This window comes from Microtus pennsylvanicus, chromosome 22 (genome assembly GCF_037038515.1).
Source record: "Microtus pennsylvanicus isolate mMicPen1 chromosome 22, mMicPen1.hap1, whole genome shotgun sequence".
In the NCBI taxonomy this organism is placed as follows: domain Eukaryota; kingdom Metazoa; phylum Chordata; class Mammalia; order Rodentia; family Cricetidae; genus Microtus; species Microtus pennsylvanicus.
The window spans coordinates 5,108,467-5,127,095 of NC_134600.1; the positions used below are offsets into that span (position 1 = coordinate 5,108,467).

General features: G+C 44.1%; 1 protein-coding gene across 4 annotated transcripts in view; it reads right to left on the reverse strand.

Moving 5' to 3' along the window:
• Positions 1-24: 24 nt before the first annotated feature.
• Slc39a10 (solute carrier family 39 member 10) overlaps positions 25-18,629 on the reverse strand; it is a 109,815-nt gene continuing 91,210 nt past the window's right edge. For all 4 annotated transcript variants that reach the window (XM_075956366.1, XM_075956367.1, XM_075956365.1 and 1 more), the window contains 7 exons: positions 12,054-12,223; positions 10,680-10,868; positions 7,230-7,350; positions 5,881-6,225; positions 5,242-5,322; positions 4,538-4,728; positions 25-2,587 (listed from right to left, as the gene is read on the reverse strand). In XM_075956366.1, coding sequence (XP_075812481.1) covers positions 2,429-2,587; positions 4,538-4,728; positions 5,242-5,322; positions 5,881-6,225; positions 7,230-7,350; positions 10,680-10,868; positions 12,054-12,223 — 1,256 coding nt within the window. In that variant the 3' untranslated portion in view covers positions 25-2,428. The remainder of the gene's footprint in view (positions 2,588-4,537; positions 4,729-5,241; positions 5,323-5,880; positions 6,226-7,229; positions 7,351-10,679; positions 10,869-12,053; positions 12,224-18,629) is intronic.

Here is an 18,629-nt window from a genome sequence, read left to right on the forward strand (position 1 = left end):
AGACTGAGAAACACACCGGTGCGCTTTGCTTCTCTTTCTGAAGAACTTTATTTTGGGAGAGTTCCGTAAGCATTAGGAACATATATAAAATGACACACCACTGTTGACAATGAAAAAAAACAGCATTTGATCACTTCCAGCTTTAAAAATTTAAAAAAAATGATTCAGTTACAACAACAACAAAAAATGTTTAGATATTTTAGCAAGTATCACCTTGCGGGACCATAATCACATCTGAGCCGCCGACTCCCTGGTCATGGAACGGTTCACACTGCATCGGTAACTGTAGTGTTTCTAAGCAGAACCACAGCTGACTGAATGCAATGTGACAACGCCCAGTCCATATGGGTGTCACACGGGGACAGCACTGGACAGGTGATATGGGTGACCTCCAACAAGCGCATGGTAGAACCAGACTGCTCAAGCCAAGTGGAATGTTGGAGCCAGACAGAAATGTAGTGGAATTAGGATTGTCTAGTGAGTCCTGAGACTATACATTAGAAGGATGCAAAAACTAGATACTGGTGGAACCCTAGCAAAATACTAGCAGCAACTGTTAAAGCTCTCCTAAACGGTTACGAAGATCTAGCAAAGAAAGACAAACTTTCTATACTGTAAGCATAACTTACTTATGATCGGCTTTAAATCAGGCATTTCAAAATGGACTATTCTAGCCGTTGTTTTAAATGAAGCAGATTTACTGCTGTGATGCACAATCCTCCTGGAGTGTAAAGCTCAAAAATGAACCACAAACGTATCTTGGTTTTGAAAGCAAAATATGTAAGTCACTTGAAGTTGGCAGTTCTCAGCAGGCCAGCACCTTCCAGCTGCTCAAACAGCCAAGCAATGAGGCGAGAGGACTATCCTAGCTCTGCCCAGGGCTGAAAACGTGGACAGACTACTTCGGGGGAGCGGGGGCTCAGAAAAGGACAACTGTTCTCATTCAAGCATAAATTACAGGAGAAATACACTGAGGCACCCTCGCTTAGAACATAATGAATACTGACGAGTGTCCGCTAACACCTGCATGCATGCGCTGCTCTCAGACTCTTGTTTTGTCTTTAATTCACAGAGAAAGCGGAAAGGAACTGGGGAAAGGATTGAATGAAAACATTTAAAATGGAATGGACGGGGTTTGGCTCTGACAGTTTGTTGTCTCTTTTCCCCAAGGGCTCTCGTGACTGCCGCGCAGGTAAAGTAAAGCTAGCTGCACACGGTTCAGACACAGGTTCCTTGCAGAAGTGAGGAGCGAGTGGCATGAGGTATGAACAGATATCTGCACATGACTAGTCTACAGTCGGGCTAAACATGGCACACACTTCTCAGACATCACTTGTCCAGTGGTGTAAGAGCAGGCATCAAACATAGACTGTTCTGCCCCAGGCACCAACAGTGTATCTTGGCACAAAATGATAAAGTGATTTTGGCTTACTCACGTACTTGGTACCACTGCAGTAACTGTTTAGCCGACATGTTGTATACAGACGATAAGCATGGCAAACTTGGATTTTACGCCAGCCACAGCATGTGCTCTGAGTTCCAATGCAAAACCGGTAAAGTAACATGAACACTCAGAACTTAAGTTTTCCAATTGTTGGTAGGAGGGAGATGGAATGCCACACCTTTGATATTTTCTAGAATGGTAATTTTAAGAAAAACATATCTTGTACATGCTCTGACTCATCCCCACAAATCAAAACAAAGTTACAAAAGAAAATAACCCCAACACCAAGTATAGTAATGCAAAGAACCATTAAGAATCTTTCATTAAAGTGAAGTTCACACAAACATACAATCACAAATTTCAGTAGTTTCTGCTGCAAGTTTGAACACTATGCAAATATATACAAAAATAGTAACTCTAGATTCAAGAATACGGGCTTTTCCCAATGCTAAATCCATACTCTAATGCAGCCTGGCCTTCCCTCTAGCTCCTAAAGTCGACTTTATACAGTTTCCAAGTTGTGTTGAGTTGATCCCTATTAATCCCATATGTATATATGGGGCTGAATTAAAGGACACTAGAATTCATTCTTAGCATACACACAAAAATGTCTGCTCCAAGTCCATTTAAAATATTTTTAAACTTTAAATGATTTTTTTTGGTTTAATTTCTATTTCTGCATAGCCACAGAAGTTTCTACTAATAAAAAGACTAGTAGTGTTTTATATGATTCTCTCTTTTTTAAAGTCTTATACGTCTATCAACATTGGTTCATGGAGTCCCATTTTCTCCTGTCTTTATCACAACTGTTTTTCAAAGGCCCATTCACGCAGAGCAGACAGCACTGAGCACCAGTCTGCGTGGTCAGGCTCGACCCCACGGGACCTGTGAGTAGTGCAGGCCGCTGACTTCCCTGAGCAATGTGCGTAGGACAAGGAACAGAGGCAAGCTGCACGGGCATTCTCGCAGTCAACCCGGGAGTGGTCAGAACTGGATGTCAAACACAATTTTGTCTTCATAGAGGGCTATCACCAGCATGATGGCAAATCCAAACAGCAGTCCTAGATTCTGAAGGATGAACTGCCCGACCGGACAGAAGCCATGCTCCTCGTTGTCACCGTCACCATGCAGCATCTCTGGGAGCTGAAAGAAGAGAGAAGTTAGCGAGGCATTTGGAAAGCACACCGGGAACGCCCTATGTCTGGTTCTCGTAAGACTGCTCTATTGCATTGTTTCTCTTCCTTCTCCCTTCCCCTAATACAGAATGGTTCACAGACTGCACTCTGGGTTCCACTGTGTGGGACTAGAATAATGCTGGGTCTCAGCCACTCAGATTTCACCCCGAAGGCTAACACGACTGCTGTAAGCACAGTAAAGAGCTGACCAGCACCGACTGGGACACAGCACTTAGGTATATGGAGGTGGGGCTCTGGGTACAGCCTGCCTGGCACTCCTAAGGACCCTTGTTAGGGTGACACCACTAACACACACACACTAAAATATTAAATATATATTTATGTCTATATAATAATATAAATGTATTCAGTCATAAACAGCACTGCCCAAAGTCCTAAGCAGGCATTTCCACGGAGGCTCCCTTAGGAACCTCAAGCGGAACCACACACCCCGAGTTCTCAGGGCGGAGAGCTTCTGCTTATTGCAGATACCTGCTGGACTGGCTTCAAATGCTTTAGGTAAGTAATCTTCATTAACATTCAAGGCAAACCGCCCGCCCTGAGAACTCGAGGTGTTCCCGAGAGTTCCGGTCCCAGGCCTGGTGGCGAGAGCCTTTATCTGACAAGTCCACACAGGCCGTGGATAGAGTCATTTTGTGTTGATGATGTGCTAGAAAATACATGCTGCGTCTGTGCCAGCGCCAGTGTCTGACCCATCCGCACCCTGGCAGAGAACAGCTCTGTCCTGTTTGCCTGCTTACGGTATAGACGGCCGTCACCTGCCGTTATTCCCCAGGAGAACTAACGGTTGGAGACGTCTGCTCTCACTGGACTGAGGGCCTCATACACCTGCTCCTCTCGCTGCCAACCAATGCTTCCATCTCCCTTAAACTAGTCCCAGAACAAAATGACTTCCAGTTCTCTTCTCAGTCAGCTTCTCTGCAGAGTTCAGTGCACAACTCTGACCCAAGCTGGGAAGGAGCAGCGAGGAGCTGGCGAGAGGTTCAAAGTATATTGTATATAATTATCAAGGAAAAAACAAAACTGTTTTTAAAAACCCACATATTCTTACTCTAAAATGTTTCTTCTGATTTCTAGCTTCCTAGTACAAGGGTCAGGCTGTCTTCGTCCATGATGGCTGCATTTCCAGTGGCAGACGACAGCTAATATATGACAGTAGCACCTGTCCCCCAGGCCTGTCCCCCAGACCTGTCCCCTATGTGTGGAGCAGGAACTTGAGAAATAAAGTCAAATGCTCGGTGTGCTAGCTCTAGATGAGGACAGACTCCAAGCGACAGCTGCTGCCTGAGAGGTGAGGAGTGGCTCTGAGGCACAGAATGGAAATGAGGCAGGGTTAGGAGAGCTAAGGGAGAAAAGCGGGCACAGACAGCGGAGGATGGTGAAACGCTGGCAGGTCCGTGTGTGGTGGTATCTACTTAGAGGTAAACATGAGCCTCACAGAAAAGCTGTGTCTGTCGTATCTGGGCACTGGAGTAAAATGGAAACAACCGCGCCTTGATGAACTCTGAAGTCAGACATAAAGACTGGCGTGCACATAGGAGTCCTTCCTTCGTCTTGGCCATCAGGAACCTCCAAAGGTCGGCTAACAGTGACAAGATGTCCACCCCGACATCGCAAGGTCTCCTGAGAAGTGCCATTATTCTGTAATCACATCTCTAAATACTGCTATTACCTGAGCTATACATTAGTTGGTTAGAAATTTTCAGCATCTCCAAGGAATCGTTGTAAGGTAAATGCCTTTCTCTAATTATTATTGAAATTGTCACAGTCTTTAAAATTGGCCACAGTCTTTTAAAAAACAAGTTTCCAGCCACTTCCAAAGATGTCTCCCATTTCTGGAAGCTGCACTCTACTTTCAAGGTTAGTATTACAGAGAAGGACAGCCAAAGCATCTTACCATGTCCACCAAGGCCACGTAGAGGAACATGCCTGCGGTGACGGCGAAGATCCAGAGGGTGATGTTGTTGGCGTACTGGCCGACAGCTGTGCCGATGAGCATGCCTATGTAAGCCATCATGGCGGAGAGCAGATTGTACACGATCGCCTGCTTCACAGTCATGCCTGCTTTCAGGAGAACCGCAAAATCCCCTGCAATTCAGACGTCACAGGAGCTTAAAACCACGGGATGTTTGTAGTAGCAAATTTCACCCTCTTCAAGAAAATACAATGTGCCGGGTGGCAGTGGCGCACGCCTTTAATCCAGCACTCAGAAGGCAGAAGCAGGCGGATCTCTGGGAGTTGCTGAGTTCTACGACAGGCTACACAGAGAACCCTGTCTTGAAAAACCAAACAAACTAAAGAAAATATAACGTACATGGTAGTGAAACAAAAAGGGTGTTAATAGCATCACCAGGCGTTTGAGAAACGACACTTCTAATTTATGACCATCAGCATTCCCCAGTGCCCCGTTACGGAAGCAGAGCGCACAGGCACTGACTTCTTTGACGAAGCAGTTGCCGTCAGTCTTACACTGGGACGTGCCTGGCCATCAATGGCAGGCTCCACTTGCCAGTGGATCTTCTGTCTTAAGCTATCTACAGTTCAGTGCATTTTACAACTGAGATGAGCTAGGAAAGCCAGGAAGAATCTTTTGGCTCATACCTAATTCATGTGGCAGCTCATGACAGAAGACGGCTATGGAAGTACTGATTCCTCCGGTCAGTCCGGCACTGAACGCTGCCCCTGGAGAGGATATGAGCAGAGCAGACAGTGAGTGAGGTTCAGGGCTCCCAGTTCTCCCACTTAGCTGCCACCTTACCCACCATGGCTTCTGAACATACACTGCTACGTAAGATCTATCCCACTAGCAGGATCTATATTCTTCAGTGTCGGTGGCTACTGTGGTTATGAAAAGCATGGTTTCTGCTTTCTCAAAACAAACCAAAGCCTACTTCTGATTAACAAAATCTAGATCCCAGAGAACTCTGTCCTGGTCAGTTAGTGTTCAATATGAAACTCTTCTTCGCTCCCCAAAGCTGTGACAACTTTATTAAATCCAAGACTGGGACTCTACCAGTCTCTGGCAGGCATGTCTATGCGCGTGAAGTGCGGTGCTACGGAGGCAGCGAGGCAATGCACTTCCACGAGAAAGCAAGTTCATTAAGAAATACACTGCAGACACTGGTTTAGCGTCAGAAAAACTACCAAAATTCATCTTTTACTTCCCAATGAGAAAAACAAACTGCAGTCGTGCATGGCAAGACATTTTAAAGTTCCAGGTGAAATGTCCACCCCGCTTACCAATGGCGAGCCCGTCACTGAAGTTGTGGATGCCGTCCCCCATTATCACCATCCAGGCTATATTGGCTATGCCCGTCTCTCTCAGGTCCGAGCCGGAGTGGCAGGGGCCGTGCGAGTGATGGGAGTGCTTGTGGTGCCACTGGTGGCTGTGCTTCCTCGGCACGGCCTTGTCCTCATCGTGGTGGTTCCGTGGAGCCGCGTGGAGCCCGTCACTCTGAGAACGGGCCATGATTTTCTCCTCCTCGGCACTCAGGTAGGTTTTCGGCGGCGACTCCTGCTGGCCCTCTAAATCCGTCAGTTCGGTCTCATTAAGTCGATCTTCAGAAACAACCGAGTCGTCAGTCCCTACCAGGGAAGAAAGGATCCGCTCATCTAGCAGATGCATTCACACGTGCATGTATTTCCCTAAAATACTTTAGAAGTCATTTCATTAGAATAATTTTTCAAATTATCAGCTAAAATTTAAATAACTTGTCCAAGGCAGTTGGCTGAAGGCCAAGCTCTCTATACCCGTGCTCCAATGATAATGCTGCCCACAGATCTTTGTTGGAATGTGCTGATGACATCTGATAAGTTATTTTAAAAAATTATTTCCCAGCATTATTTTTTTTTAATGACAAGGATGTGAGTAACTGTCTTTTGGGAGAGTTCCACAGCTAGAGGAGGCTGCCGCCTATGCTAACACAGTGAGGGGAAAGAGAAATTCACATGTGAACTGGAAAACTAGGCCAGGAAAACTGTCTGAGCTGCATCGTCCCATCAGATAACAGGGCTTGCAGATTTTAAGTACAAGGGGAAGCCATTATCCTTTAACTATGGAGGCAACTTTCATTTTTCTCCTATAACCAATCAGATATAAAGAAAACTATACTGTCAAGAAATAGTACCCCTCGAGGATGGTAATCCACACCTGCAGATCCAGCACTGGGAAGGCTGAGGCAGGGGGATGGCACTATCTACCTGTCTCATCTGGGGAGTTACTCTGGCTGGGACAAAGGGTGGCTTAGCAGTTTGTTTCTTCTTTTTGAGATATTGAAATAAAGTAGCTTTACTGAAGCTCTTCCTGGCCCTGCCTCCCCAATGCTGAGATTATAGGTGAGTGAGCGCCACTGTGCCTGACCCATCCTTTGTTTCCCTCAGGTACTTTTAAAGTAGCAAATCTTCCTTGTTCCAAATACATGAACAGCACTGGATTAACTACCGTGAACAGATGAGTAAAATTACAAGCTACACTCATGTAAGATAGAACACATGAGGAAAACAACAGAGAAGACATGTCAAACTCTGTACAGACACAACTGTTCACGCTTTCTAGTTTAAGTTTCTCATTGGAACGAATGGTTGGCTACCAGCAAGTGGCTTGAGCTGGAGCCAGTCAGCGTCTGGTGTGTTGTTCATCTTGTGATCTGAAAGCTTTCTTCCAACAGCTGATTCTTCTGTGCTCTGCTTCATGAACCATTTCTGTTTTCCCTGTGGGAGGGAAAAAAACAGGTATTAGTATAAAATCTACAGCAATAATTAGCAACAATATGCCCTTATTAACACCCATTTGGGGGCAATTAGTGTTAACATTACACAAGTTATTTTTTAATTGATCACTACATCTTTATTTAATGTACAGTCAGTGTGTTTACGTGTGTGCTAGTGTGTGTGTGGAGGTCAGAGATAAAGTGGGGGCTCTCTCCTTCCACCATGAGTCCTGGGTATGAACTCAGGTCGTCAGGCTGAGCCTCTGGATCGCTGACCTGTCTCATGGCTCAGTCTGTCTTCTTTAAGAACAGAACACAAGGCATTGAACTTTCTACAACCCAATACTACGGGCAGTGCCACCACTGTGGTGCTGTAGAGTAGCAGGAGCTCCTAGTCTTCATGCTATTTTCCCACCCCAGTGGCATCTCCCTCCCCCTTCCCTGGGGCTGCTGGATGGAAAGGCTCAAACCTAAGCCAGATCTCAACCTCTAGCCCGTTTCTGAGATGTGCTAGGGCACGTTTATTAACACGGAACATACAACAGCTGCCCTGACAAACGGACGCATCTTGGGAGGATTTAGTAAGGTGACATACGACAATCACTGGTTCCTAATAGCTTGGAAATAAAAACAGGCATTTTTTCTTGTGCCTTTCTAAGCGGACACTTCCTGGATACTGCGCTACACCAGCACAGGCCTGCAGATGCTTCCTCGACATTCTGACTTAACCTCCTTTGAATGTACATCTAGCCATGGGCTTGTGGATCATACGGTGGGCTTCCTTTTAATTCCCCAAGGAGCCTCCAAACAGTTTTCACGATGACGGCAGTGTTTTCCCATCTTCGTATGGTACGCAGACTCCCCTTTCTCCACATCCTCTTCAGCACTTGTTCTTTTATTTATGGTACTTAGTTACTACTGGAGAGATTTCCTACTGTGGGGTTGTGTATTAGTGTAAGGGTCTCTAAGTGCTTCTGAGTTCCTTATGAAGGACAGAATCCCGGTAGATGATCATCTTCAGGATTTTCTCCTGTTCTGCAGGTGTGCTTGTCCAGGAGGCTTTTGCATTTACTACAACACCACTGATCAATTTTATCTTCATTTCTCGTACTTTTGAGTACTATACTTAGAAAAACTCAGTTTAGACCAATAGCTGGAAAGGATCCCCTTGTTTCTTCCTAGCAGTTTTATGTTCTCAGGCCTCTGATTTCCGTAGATGAGTGTCTAGTTTCAACCTTTGCTCGAGGAATTCCAGCACCACTTACTGCAGGGCCTGGCCATGTGGCTCTGCGGCCTGTTCTGAAGTCCTAACTGGAGCCCTCTGCCTTCTGGCTTTGCTCTGCTGTTTCAGACTGCTTCGGCTTTGGGGTCTTTGCTCTCATATGAATTTTAGAAGTTTTCTCTAGTCCTATGAAGACTGCCACTAACCACCTGGCACCGAACTGCAGCTTTGGCCAGGTTTTAAGAAGATTACAACAAGATTAATTTTAAACGGAAGTCTTCCCTATTTCCCCCTTCAACCTGCAAGTACTGGAATAGAACTTCTGGCATAATTCCTTTCTCATCTTGTATCTTTTTGTCAGCTGAAGCCTGAAATTTTCTGGAATGCAGCATTTATCAGTTCTGCTGTCCTCTGGTAGGAACAGTGACTTCCCCACCCTTCCTGTGTGACTTCTCTGCCCCCATACTAAGATGTCCAGCCACCCTGCAGTCTTGAACCAGAAAGGAATCACATTCACAGGTCCCGACTCAGCGCCACGGCAGCCGGGGTTATCACAATCGCCTGCCAGAAGGCCAAACTTGCCCCTTCTATACTCAAACTGTTACTTAATTTTGTTTACATCATGAAATATTGATTCTCACCAAATCCCTTTCCTGCATCTGAGATGATGTGCTTCTTGCATGACAGAGTGTTACACCTGTAACTATTATCTCATCGCTAATCTAGTCTTAGTGACTCTTATTCCTCTCCTTGCCTCCTCCTTGCTATTCTCTGTGCGGTGGCCCTGACCCAGCCCTGTCACTGTTCTGTAAATGACTCTCCTCCAGCCAGCCCTGCAGCTTCTCTTCACCACCTCACTGCCCACCCATCTGCTGGAAATAGTGCGTTTCTCACATAACCTTTCAAGCATAAAATGTAACTACAATCATTTCATTCATATGTGGTTGGCTCTGTTTCATTTCTCTTAAGTCCACCCTCTCTGGCTTCTTTTACCGGCCCACCCCCACATTCCACAGAAAAGTTTTCTGGGATTCTCATCTTACCCAGTCCTCCTCTGAAGACAAGCAGTAGGAACTAGAGTGACCTGAAATGACACGTCCCTCTTGCTTAGATGGCAACTGCAGACCATGACAATCAAAGACTGCCACCCAACCCATGCTGCAGGAATCAGTCACCTCCCCCATCCTGGCTCGGAGAGCTGTTCCAAGTCTCCTTTGTGTCAAAGGAACACATACAAAAATGTACGTGTGCATGCACACATGCAAACAAAGCTATGACTAGCCATGCACATACAAAACCAAAGTTACAAATACCCAGAGTACTGGAAAGAAAAAAATTACATTTGGAATCAACATGATGGAAGACATTTGTAACTCTTGTCCATCTGTATAATATATGGGGGCTACCTATGTGTCAGTACCTCAAACATACCCTGACGTGTACTGTGACATTCTGTTAGGCTAACGAGAAGCAATGTGAACAGGCTTTAACCACAGCGGACATACCCTGACGTGTACTGTGACATTCTGTTAGGCTAACGAGAAGCAATGTGAACAGGCTTTAACCACAGTGGACGGGAGCAGCTCTAAACCAGCTTTCTGACAGACACAGACAGCTGCAGGCAACCAGGTGGTGGAGCCATCTTCTCCCAAGCAGTGTATCCATAGTAAAAAGATTTACTAGTTCCAGAGTTTCCCTTGCTGACTCACAAGCGAGTCTTATTATTCTGACTCCTTCTTCCCGCTGCTATTTCTATTAGTGGCCAAGTTTTTATGATAAGGAAGATATTGTACAAAAAAGCTTCACCATAGATAATATAGCGAAAGTCACTTAAAACCAAAAGAGAAGACTCATGAGACCTGTTTCCATATTCACTCTTAGAGTATAACTGGTCAGCAACTTTCCTGTTCCTTAAGTCCCCAGGTATGATGAAACGCACTGTCTCAGACTCTGCTAGACTGTGACTTAAAGGCCAGAGTGCACGCAATGACGAAGCGACACAGGTAGAGAGGAAATACACATAACACCATGCCAAGGAAAACCACGTGTTCCGAAAGAAAAGCTGGTCTTTAGAGCTGTACCTAATAAACAAGAGTGAAGGCACTTACTCTCTGCTGCTTGTAGTGCTTGAACATCCGAATGCAGTGCTCGATGATGAACAGCAGATAAATGCCTCCCAGGGCGACCAGTCCCTTCAGCACGGCATCATACTCCTCCAGAAACTTCTTCGACTCATGCCCATGAGAATGGCCATGCCCGTGCGCATGCTGATGGCTGTGGTCATGTCCACCCTGAGACTGTTAGTGAGGAAAACAACGGAAATCATTCCAAATGTTGACCATAACATCTACAGACATAGAAAAAAGACTATATTCTCAGTTTAATTTTTAAACTTTCTACTAATACATAAAAACTACACAAACTTATTGGGTTCCTTGAATATTTTGATACATGCATGTATTATACAAGGTTCAAGTCATTTATCCTTTCTCTATGGTGAAAAACCAACTGGAGCCCTTCTACACACATCACCTCCACACCTACAGTCCACCTACATCCTCACCTCCACACCTACAGCCCACCTATGCTCCCCGCATCCTCACCTCCACACCTACAGCCCACCTATGCTCCCCGCATCCTCACCTCCACACCTACAGTCCACCTACATCCTCACCTCCACACCTACAGTCCACCTACATCCTCACCTCCACACCTACAGTCCACCTACATCCTCACCTCCACACCTACAGTGCACCTATGCTCCCCGCATCCTCACCTCCAGCCACCTCTACTGCGCTAATGGACGGCAGAGCTTACATCTCCCACTAACCCTCACTGAGCCACTGACAGGTCAAGGTCTCCCATCCCTCCTGCCATTCAGCTTCCTCTACTCTCAACTTTTGTGAGATCAAAGCAGGAGCTGGAAGGATGGCTCGGTGGTTAAGAGATCCACATGTGACTTATGGATAGCTTCTAAATCTCACAGCACTTCACTGATCTTAGATCACACCAAGTTGTCTTCCAGTTCATTTCCTTGGCTTAGCCCCTGGAAGTTACTGTATTCCATGATAAAACAAATGCCTCTAAGGGTGAGAAAACTCAGTGAGTGAAACTGGAAGAGATAACAAAAAGTAATGAGTCCTTTGTAAACAGAAATTAATGGTCAACCACAAATATCTAGCAAAAGTAAAAATGAATCAGCCACTGACTCGAATGCTCACCTGCGCCCTCCCGGCTAGATGCACGATTGATACAATGTGCCACACGCATTTCTTGTAAAGGTTTTCTTAACATACTACAAAGATCAATAATCTAACACTCCTGGTACCATTTAAAACCTAATGGTTCAATTTATTTAAAAAATGCAGTTAAACTACCTGTAAGAACACACAACCAAACAGGAACTGCTGCGGAGGCTACCCACCACACTCAACGCTACCATCTTTACGGGCCACTTTTAGCAGATGAGAAAGATTTCTTACGTGGGGCAGCAGATGAAGAAGGGCATCTCCACTCATCGTCCCTACAGCCAGCGCCACGAGGAAGGTGAGGAGGAATTTGAAGCATCCCTGGTTGATGATGGGTACCAGGATCACGCCCAGCAGGGAGAGCAGGCTGATGACAGTGATGGAGATGATGCCGCAGATCCACGCTGCAGGGAAACAGTCGCGTTAGCCCAGGAGCTCTCAGCAAACAGCTGAGCGAGCCAAGGAGACAAAGAGACACTTCCAGAAACTCCAACAATCACACATAGTGCCCATGCTCGTCTACGACATAAAGTCATTTCACAAGAGAATTATATAACTTTACTGTACCAGGTGATTTACCTACTATAATTTAAAGTTCTTCAAACAATATATTTAATAAACAATGTATCGGCTTCAAATGAAGTATATCCATATGACTAACAAAACAGCACCATAAACTGTAGCTTCATTGTTATAAGCAATGACTCTCAGCTGGGTGTGGTGGTTCACTCTGGTACTCTTAGCTACTTGAGGATGAGGCAGAGGACCGCCATGTTCAAGTTTAGACTTGGCAATTTAGCAAGACCCTGCAAGAGTCAAATAGAAAAGGGCTCGACCATGCGGCAGTGGCAGTGTTGGCAGGCACGAGGCCTGGTACCGCAAGGGCGTGTGAAGACCGTGCAGACGATGCCACGATGTGCACTAGAACATCTGTGTTCACTGCAGAACATGGGAGTCAGCATGCCATGGCGCGCGCCAGCTGGCAGTCAAAAGGACAGTAAATCCTCATTAGATAACTCAGCTCACAGAACAATGGGAAGCTTTGTGGCTTACTTTCTTAACAGATAACCACTAGCAGATATGAATGGGAGACTAAGACCCAAGACCCAAGACCCAAACACGTAACTAACACCACAGGGATGAGGTCATGACACTAGACCCAGACTCAAATTTCGTCATTGCAAACATTTTGAGAAAACGAGAGAACAGAAACTCCGTTGCTTTCCAAAAATCTTAGGTCAGGGAAATATTGCAGAAGCAACACGGTTGCTGAAACCTAAGGATTAAAAGGAGACTCTTCCACCTGATGTTATTACATGTTATTAGAGGACACTCTAATTAAAAACCCTACTTCAGGAAGAAAAATCCAAGGTCAAAGCTCATTTAATAATGATAGCAAAGTCACTGCACCTCTGTCCACTGGCAATAACAGGAAACCTATGGGAAAGCCTGGCAGTGTCAATGGGTCAAAGAAAGGGTCACAATATTTATTTTCATTTGTGTATGAGTATTTTCTCTCCACATGTTGTGCAGTGCCGGAGGAGGCCAAAGAGGGCGTCACATCCCCAGAAATGTTTATATATGGCTGTGAGCCACCATGTTGATAGCAGGAACTGAGCCTGGGGAACAGCAAGTGCTCTTAACCACTGAGCCATCTCTCCCGCCTCAAGGGGCCTCACTAAACTTCACATCTAAGGTTTTGAAGTCAGTAAACTAACAAAGTAGCTAAGGTTTATTAAAATCACCCAAACTCTTTCTAGCTTTAATCATATTCACAGGATAAGGAAAGATTAAAGAGAAATTGTACTAATGGGACAAAGCAATGTTGGTAACAAAAACAGAGGCAAAATGTCTTCTGCAGTCATGTCTGACTCCTTTCCAAAGATATTATCCGTCGCTGGCAATGCTCCAGCCTAGACCCAGCTTAGCTCAAGACAGTGACTGGAAAGCAGCTTCAATAAGGAATTAAAGGAAGAGGCAGTAAACTAGCTGGGAAGACCAGTCTCTATCGGTGTCTGTGCAATTAAACAACATATACATTAACTAGCATAGAGTAAGCGTCTGCTCACAGAGCTGAGGTCCAGCTGATGGTGGAATACTAAGCATTCACAAGGCCTGAGTTTAAATCTAGTATGAGGGGAAAAGTACTGCTTGATAAAGAGAGAAAATCCTACAGAGAAACCCTGTCTCAAAAAACCAAAAAAAGAAAAGAAAAAAAAAAGAGAAAAATCTACTACTTAAACAATAAACTTCTCAAAAGGAACACTGTCTTAAGCAGTGCTTCTACTACGCTCATGCTAACTCTGACAAGCAATATCTTGGATGTGAAAATAAAAAGCCTAGGAAACATTATATGAATTCACACAAATTGTAATGTTCTGCTACGGCAATTTCAAATGGCTCTTGGTCAGCTATCCGAGAGTCAAGCAGTCAACTGAACGAAATCTAACTCAATAGACATCAAATTTTCAATATGCCAATGGCTGCACCAAACACACTATAGATGAATATCAGCCACGAGCAGCTAACACAAACTAATCATAAGCATGGGGGAGCTGTGTGAGCCCACATGTAACAGCTATGGTGTTGCAGTACACTTGTCTAGCTGTATAAAGATGGGTCGCATTTGTTTAGTTCTGTAAAGCTTCATGGGAATAAAGTTCCAGTCTGGCAGCTGAAAAGTTATGAGATACCTGTAGCAGTATTGTTAGAAGTCTATTTAATACCAACCAACTGTACACTCAATAAGAACTAATTGTTCTATTTTAACACTAAAAATGGAAGGAAAAAATTCCCATTTTGTTGGTTTAACTTTTAAAAAATGTGGTAAAACATCTAACATAGTATTAGCTATTTGAGAAAGTCAAAATTAAACACAGGAGCTAGGGACTTGCCTCAGAAGCACACGAACCCAGGGGGACAGAGATGGGATGGTAACAGGACACCTAGCCCAGTCCTCGAGAGATGGGATGATAGCAGATACCTAGCCCAGTCCTCGAGAGATGGGATGATAGCAGACACCTAGCCCAGTCCTTGAGAGATGGGATGATAGCAGATACCTAGCCCAGTCCTCGAGAGATGGGATGGTAGCAGACACCTAGCCCAGTCCTCGAGCTCCGACTGTCTTTTTCATAGTCATGGTACTTTCCGAGAACACTTGGCTAAGTGTTATATGTCACTTATGATTTACTTACAATGAGAGGCCTCACCAAAAAAAAAAAAAAAAATAGATAAGCAAGACAAACTAAGGAAAATTAAGAAGAAATGTTAAGAGCTAGTTAATCTAAATGACAGCTCCAAATCTGAGCTAACTGTAAGAAAGATGAAGATAATGTTGTGTGACGGCCTAAACCTATCACCAGCGCTCACACTTACCGTGAGGTCACAAACACAGGGAGGAAGGTGAATCATTTATCTGCCATGAACTGTCACCTACTGGTGATGCACAGCCACCTCTAACTACAGTTCCTGGGGAACCATCTGTAACCTCAGCCCCTGGCACAAGGCGTACGCATGGAGCACAGACACATATGCAGGCAAATCCCTATACATGTTAAAAGTAATAAAAACTCAGAAACACCCAGACACACCTATAGCTCAGCTATTCCATACTGTTTCACTAGCGGAACCAGCGCGACCCCTCCTGTATGTGTGCGTTACCATGAACTTCCTCTTCCAATTATTTACTTTTAATTTCTCAAAAAAAAATCTCAGTTCTCCACTACTATAAATTTGTGCATTTTCCTAGCAAGTTACTAATCTTTTTCATGGAAAATAACAATTCTTCTGACCCAGAAGTGTGAGGCTGTTTTGAATATTCTCTATTTAGAAATATCTTTCCAGGTTGTTCACTGATTTTTAGCTTACATAAGCTCCTAATTTCTAAATACACTAGGGGGAAAAGCATTGCAATTTTTCTTTCAATTTCTAACCTAATAATTGTGTTTTTCTAATCACAATTTATGCAGTGTAAAACACCGCTGTAAAGGTATCTTTTAGAAAACTGATACCTAGCAAGCAATAAACAACCTATTAAATACAACTAGCTAATGTTCTTTATTTGTACCCAAGATACCATATGCAATAAAAAGAGCGAAGTGTCTGAAGCAAGCTCCACTTACTCCACAAATTAGATTGCTCGAAACGTTAGAGGTCTTCAAGCTTAGTTATTCCCAGCTCCTCTTCTCATTACCAGAGAGAAAATGCATTCTTTCACAAAGACGCGCTCATCTGTGGAAACTTTCTAATTAACTTGGTGCAAAGCATGTGCAAGATAGCAGTTTCCACTGTTTCAGCATTTTAATTGGCAGAAACTGCTTAGCAGCCTCTTCAGAACCCTTGGTAATTAGGCGAGGGTCAACCCTGAGACTACATGAGCCAATCCTGTGAAACAAACGGTTTCTGCCGCACACACCACTCAGGGTACCTGGTTTACCGCAATCTTTGAACAAAGTTAATGAGGTGGTAGCTGAGTCACTATGGGAGATTTATATAAAACAAGTTAACCCTCCTGAATGGTGCAGCAGTCGTTAAAAATAATTACTAGCAGGGCATTTTCCCTAACAATTATTAACATCTATCACGACATAATTAATTCAAGCTGCATTTCTGACAATGCTAAAAACCACGTGCAAACAACTAATCAATATTCACTATTTGTAGCATACTTGATTTCAAAAACAAGCAAATTCCATCTAAGGCTTTCGAACTGAAAAGGCTGTAACTTCCAGTATGACTAGCTGCGTGCCTGTCACCAGCCTCATTTCAGTGTGGACTATGGCAATATCACAGCATAGACGACACCAATTAAAAGCCTCAATTCACGACTGGCATGGAAACAAAAACCCGGAAATTTTTTAGACTCCTTCAAAATAAAAACACTACTGATTTTAACTATAAATGAAACAATCTTGTTAGTTTCCATTTTTCCCTATAAGAAAAAGCACATTTTATTTCCAATTAAACTTAATCTCTAATTCCCTTTTCGTGGCAGTGAGAGGAAAGGTCGGTCTCCCATCTACACAGAACAATAGACGGGAAGTCAAGAAAGAGGGCAAATTAGATCTTCTGCACGTGAACATTCAAATCCAACTGTGCTCCCTTAGTCTCTGCCCTTCCTACCAGCATGAGGATTTATCTTTTCTTTCTTTTTTTCTATTTTTCTTAAATACGGTGTCTGAACTAAGTAATCCACGCTGGCCTTGGACTCAGAGAACCACCTGTGTCTGCCTTTTACGTTTTTTTATTACAGGGCATGCGCACATATTTGGTTAAGACTGTTCTTGAGGGTTTTCAACCACTAGAGAACCAGAGTCACACCAACACTCTACACCCTTCCCTCTTAGGCCTACACATTTTTCAAAAAGCCATTAATAAAACTGTATCCAGCTGCTCGCTTTGCTCTTGCTTACATTTTAGTAAAGCGATCAGATCCTCCTCCTAAGGAAGAGGACCCACAGCACTAGACAGGGACAGGGCTCTAAACACCACGTGGGAACCTAGAGCTCACACTTCAAGGCTGGCAGCTATGCACACTTGAACGAAGCGCTTCTCCAAGCCTCACAAAACTGAGAGAGAAGGACGTGGCTACCTTGAGGCTTTAATAAATCAGAGTCAGGAACAGAAGCACAACCTGTGGTCACAGCTACAGGAGGCTGAAGCAAAATTACCTGAGCCCAAGTTCAAGGTCAGCCTGGGTAACACTGCACAAGAGAGAGAGAGACTTTCTTGTATAATACATAGTAAGGTCCCAATAATTGTAGCCTATTATAATTTATTTATCTAGTCCAAGGTTATTTTCCCACTGGAAAAAAAGGGGGGGGGGGCAATAATACAAATGTACACACTGAGAAGACTGACTGCCCTTGGTAAGAGAACATTTGCTTTTATTTGCAGTGTTCCAGGATGTTACGCTATCTGTATCCCAAATAACATTCTCTTAAATGAGAATCAGATATTCCTAATAGTGTCTACTTTATCACTATGTAATAATCGTCTATTATTTAATTCTGTCCTTTACCATGCTAGAATTCAATCTTTATCCATACCCATCAATACCGTTCTAAGAAATTTTAATCACCATGCCCCAGGATCAAAACCCCTTTGATACTTCAGCCTGAACCGTAATTATCTTAAGCTCAGTGATACACCTGTGGTTTTGCATATGGGTAAGGACTTATGGAAACTACAATTTTTAGAATATTTGACTATACTCATTACATATTTAATGAACTTCAATAAACCTCTTCCTAGAATATAACAGAGAGCTTCTAGGCTAATATTAAACAATTTATTCATTGAATCAACACGAGTGCTTGTTTCTTATCTAAAGCTCTACTCACGTGTAGAGAGTTACTAATACCTAGTCACTATCTTTAACTGAGGGCCAACAAAAACACATTTATCTAAATCACTCGCCTTCAATCCCAGCACGCAGGAGGCAGAGGCAGGTGGGTCTCTGCGAGTTCGATGCCAGCCTGGTCTACATTGTGAGTTCCAGGACAGCGAGGGCTACACAGGGCTACAACCCTGTACAGAAACACCGGGGGCGGGGGAGACCCCCTAGTGCCTACTATTAGGGAACAGGTAGATGTGTTGACAAGGGAACCCGGCTAAGCTGCGGGTGAAGAGTAAATTAGCACAGAACATTTAATGCCTGAGCTGAAACTTGGAAGGTAAAGAACGGAAGAAAAATAACAACCAGCTGTTGGCTAAGCTTACTGACAAAAGAGAAAGGTGAGGGACGGGTAGGAAGTGAGCGAGCAGTAGAGAAAGCCTAAGGCTTCTAACCTTGACCCCATAGGGCACAGC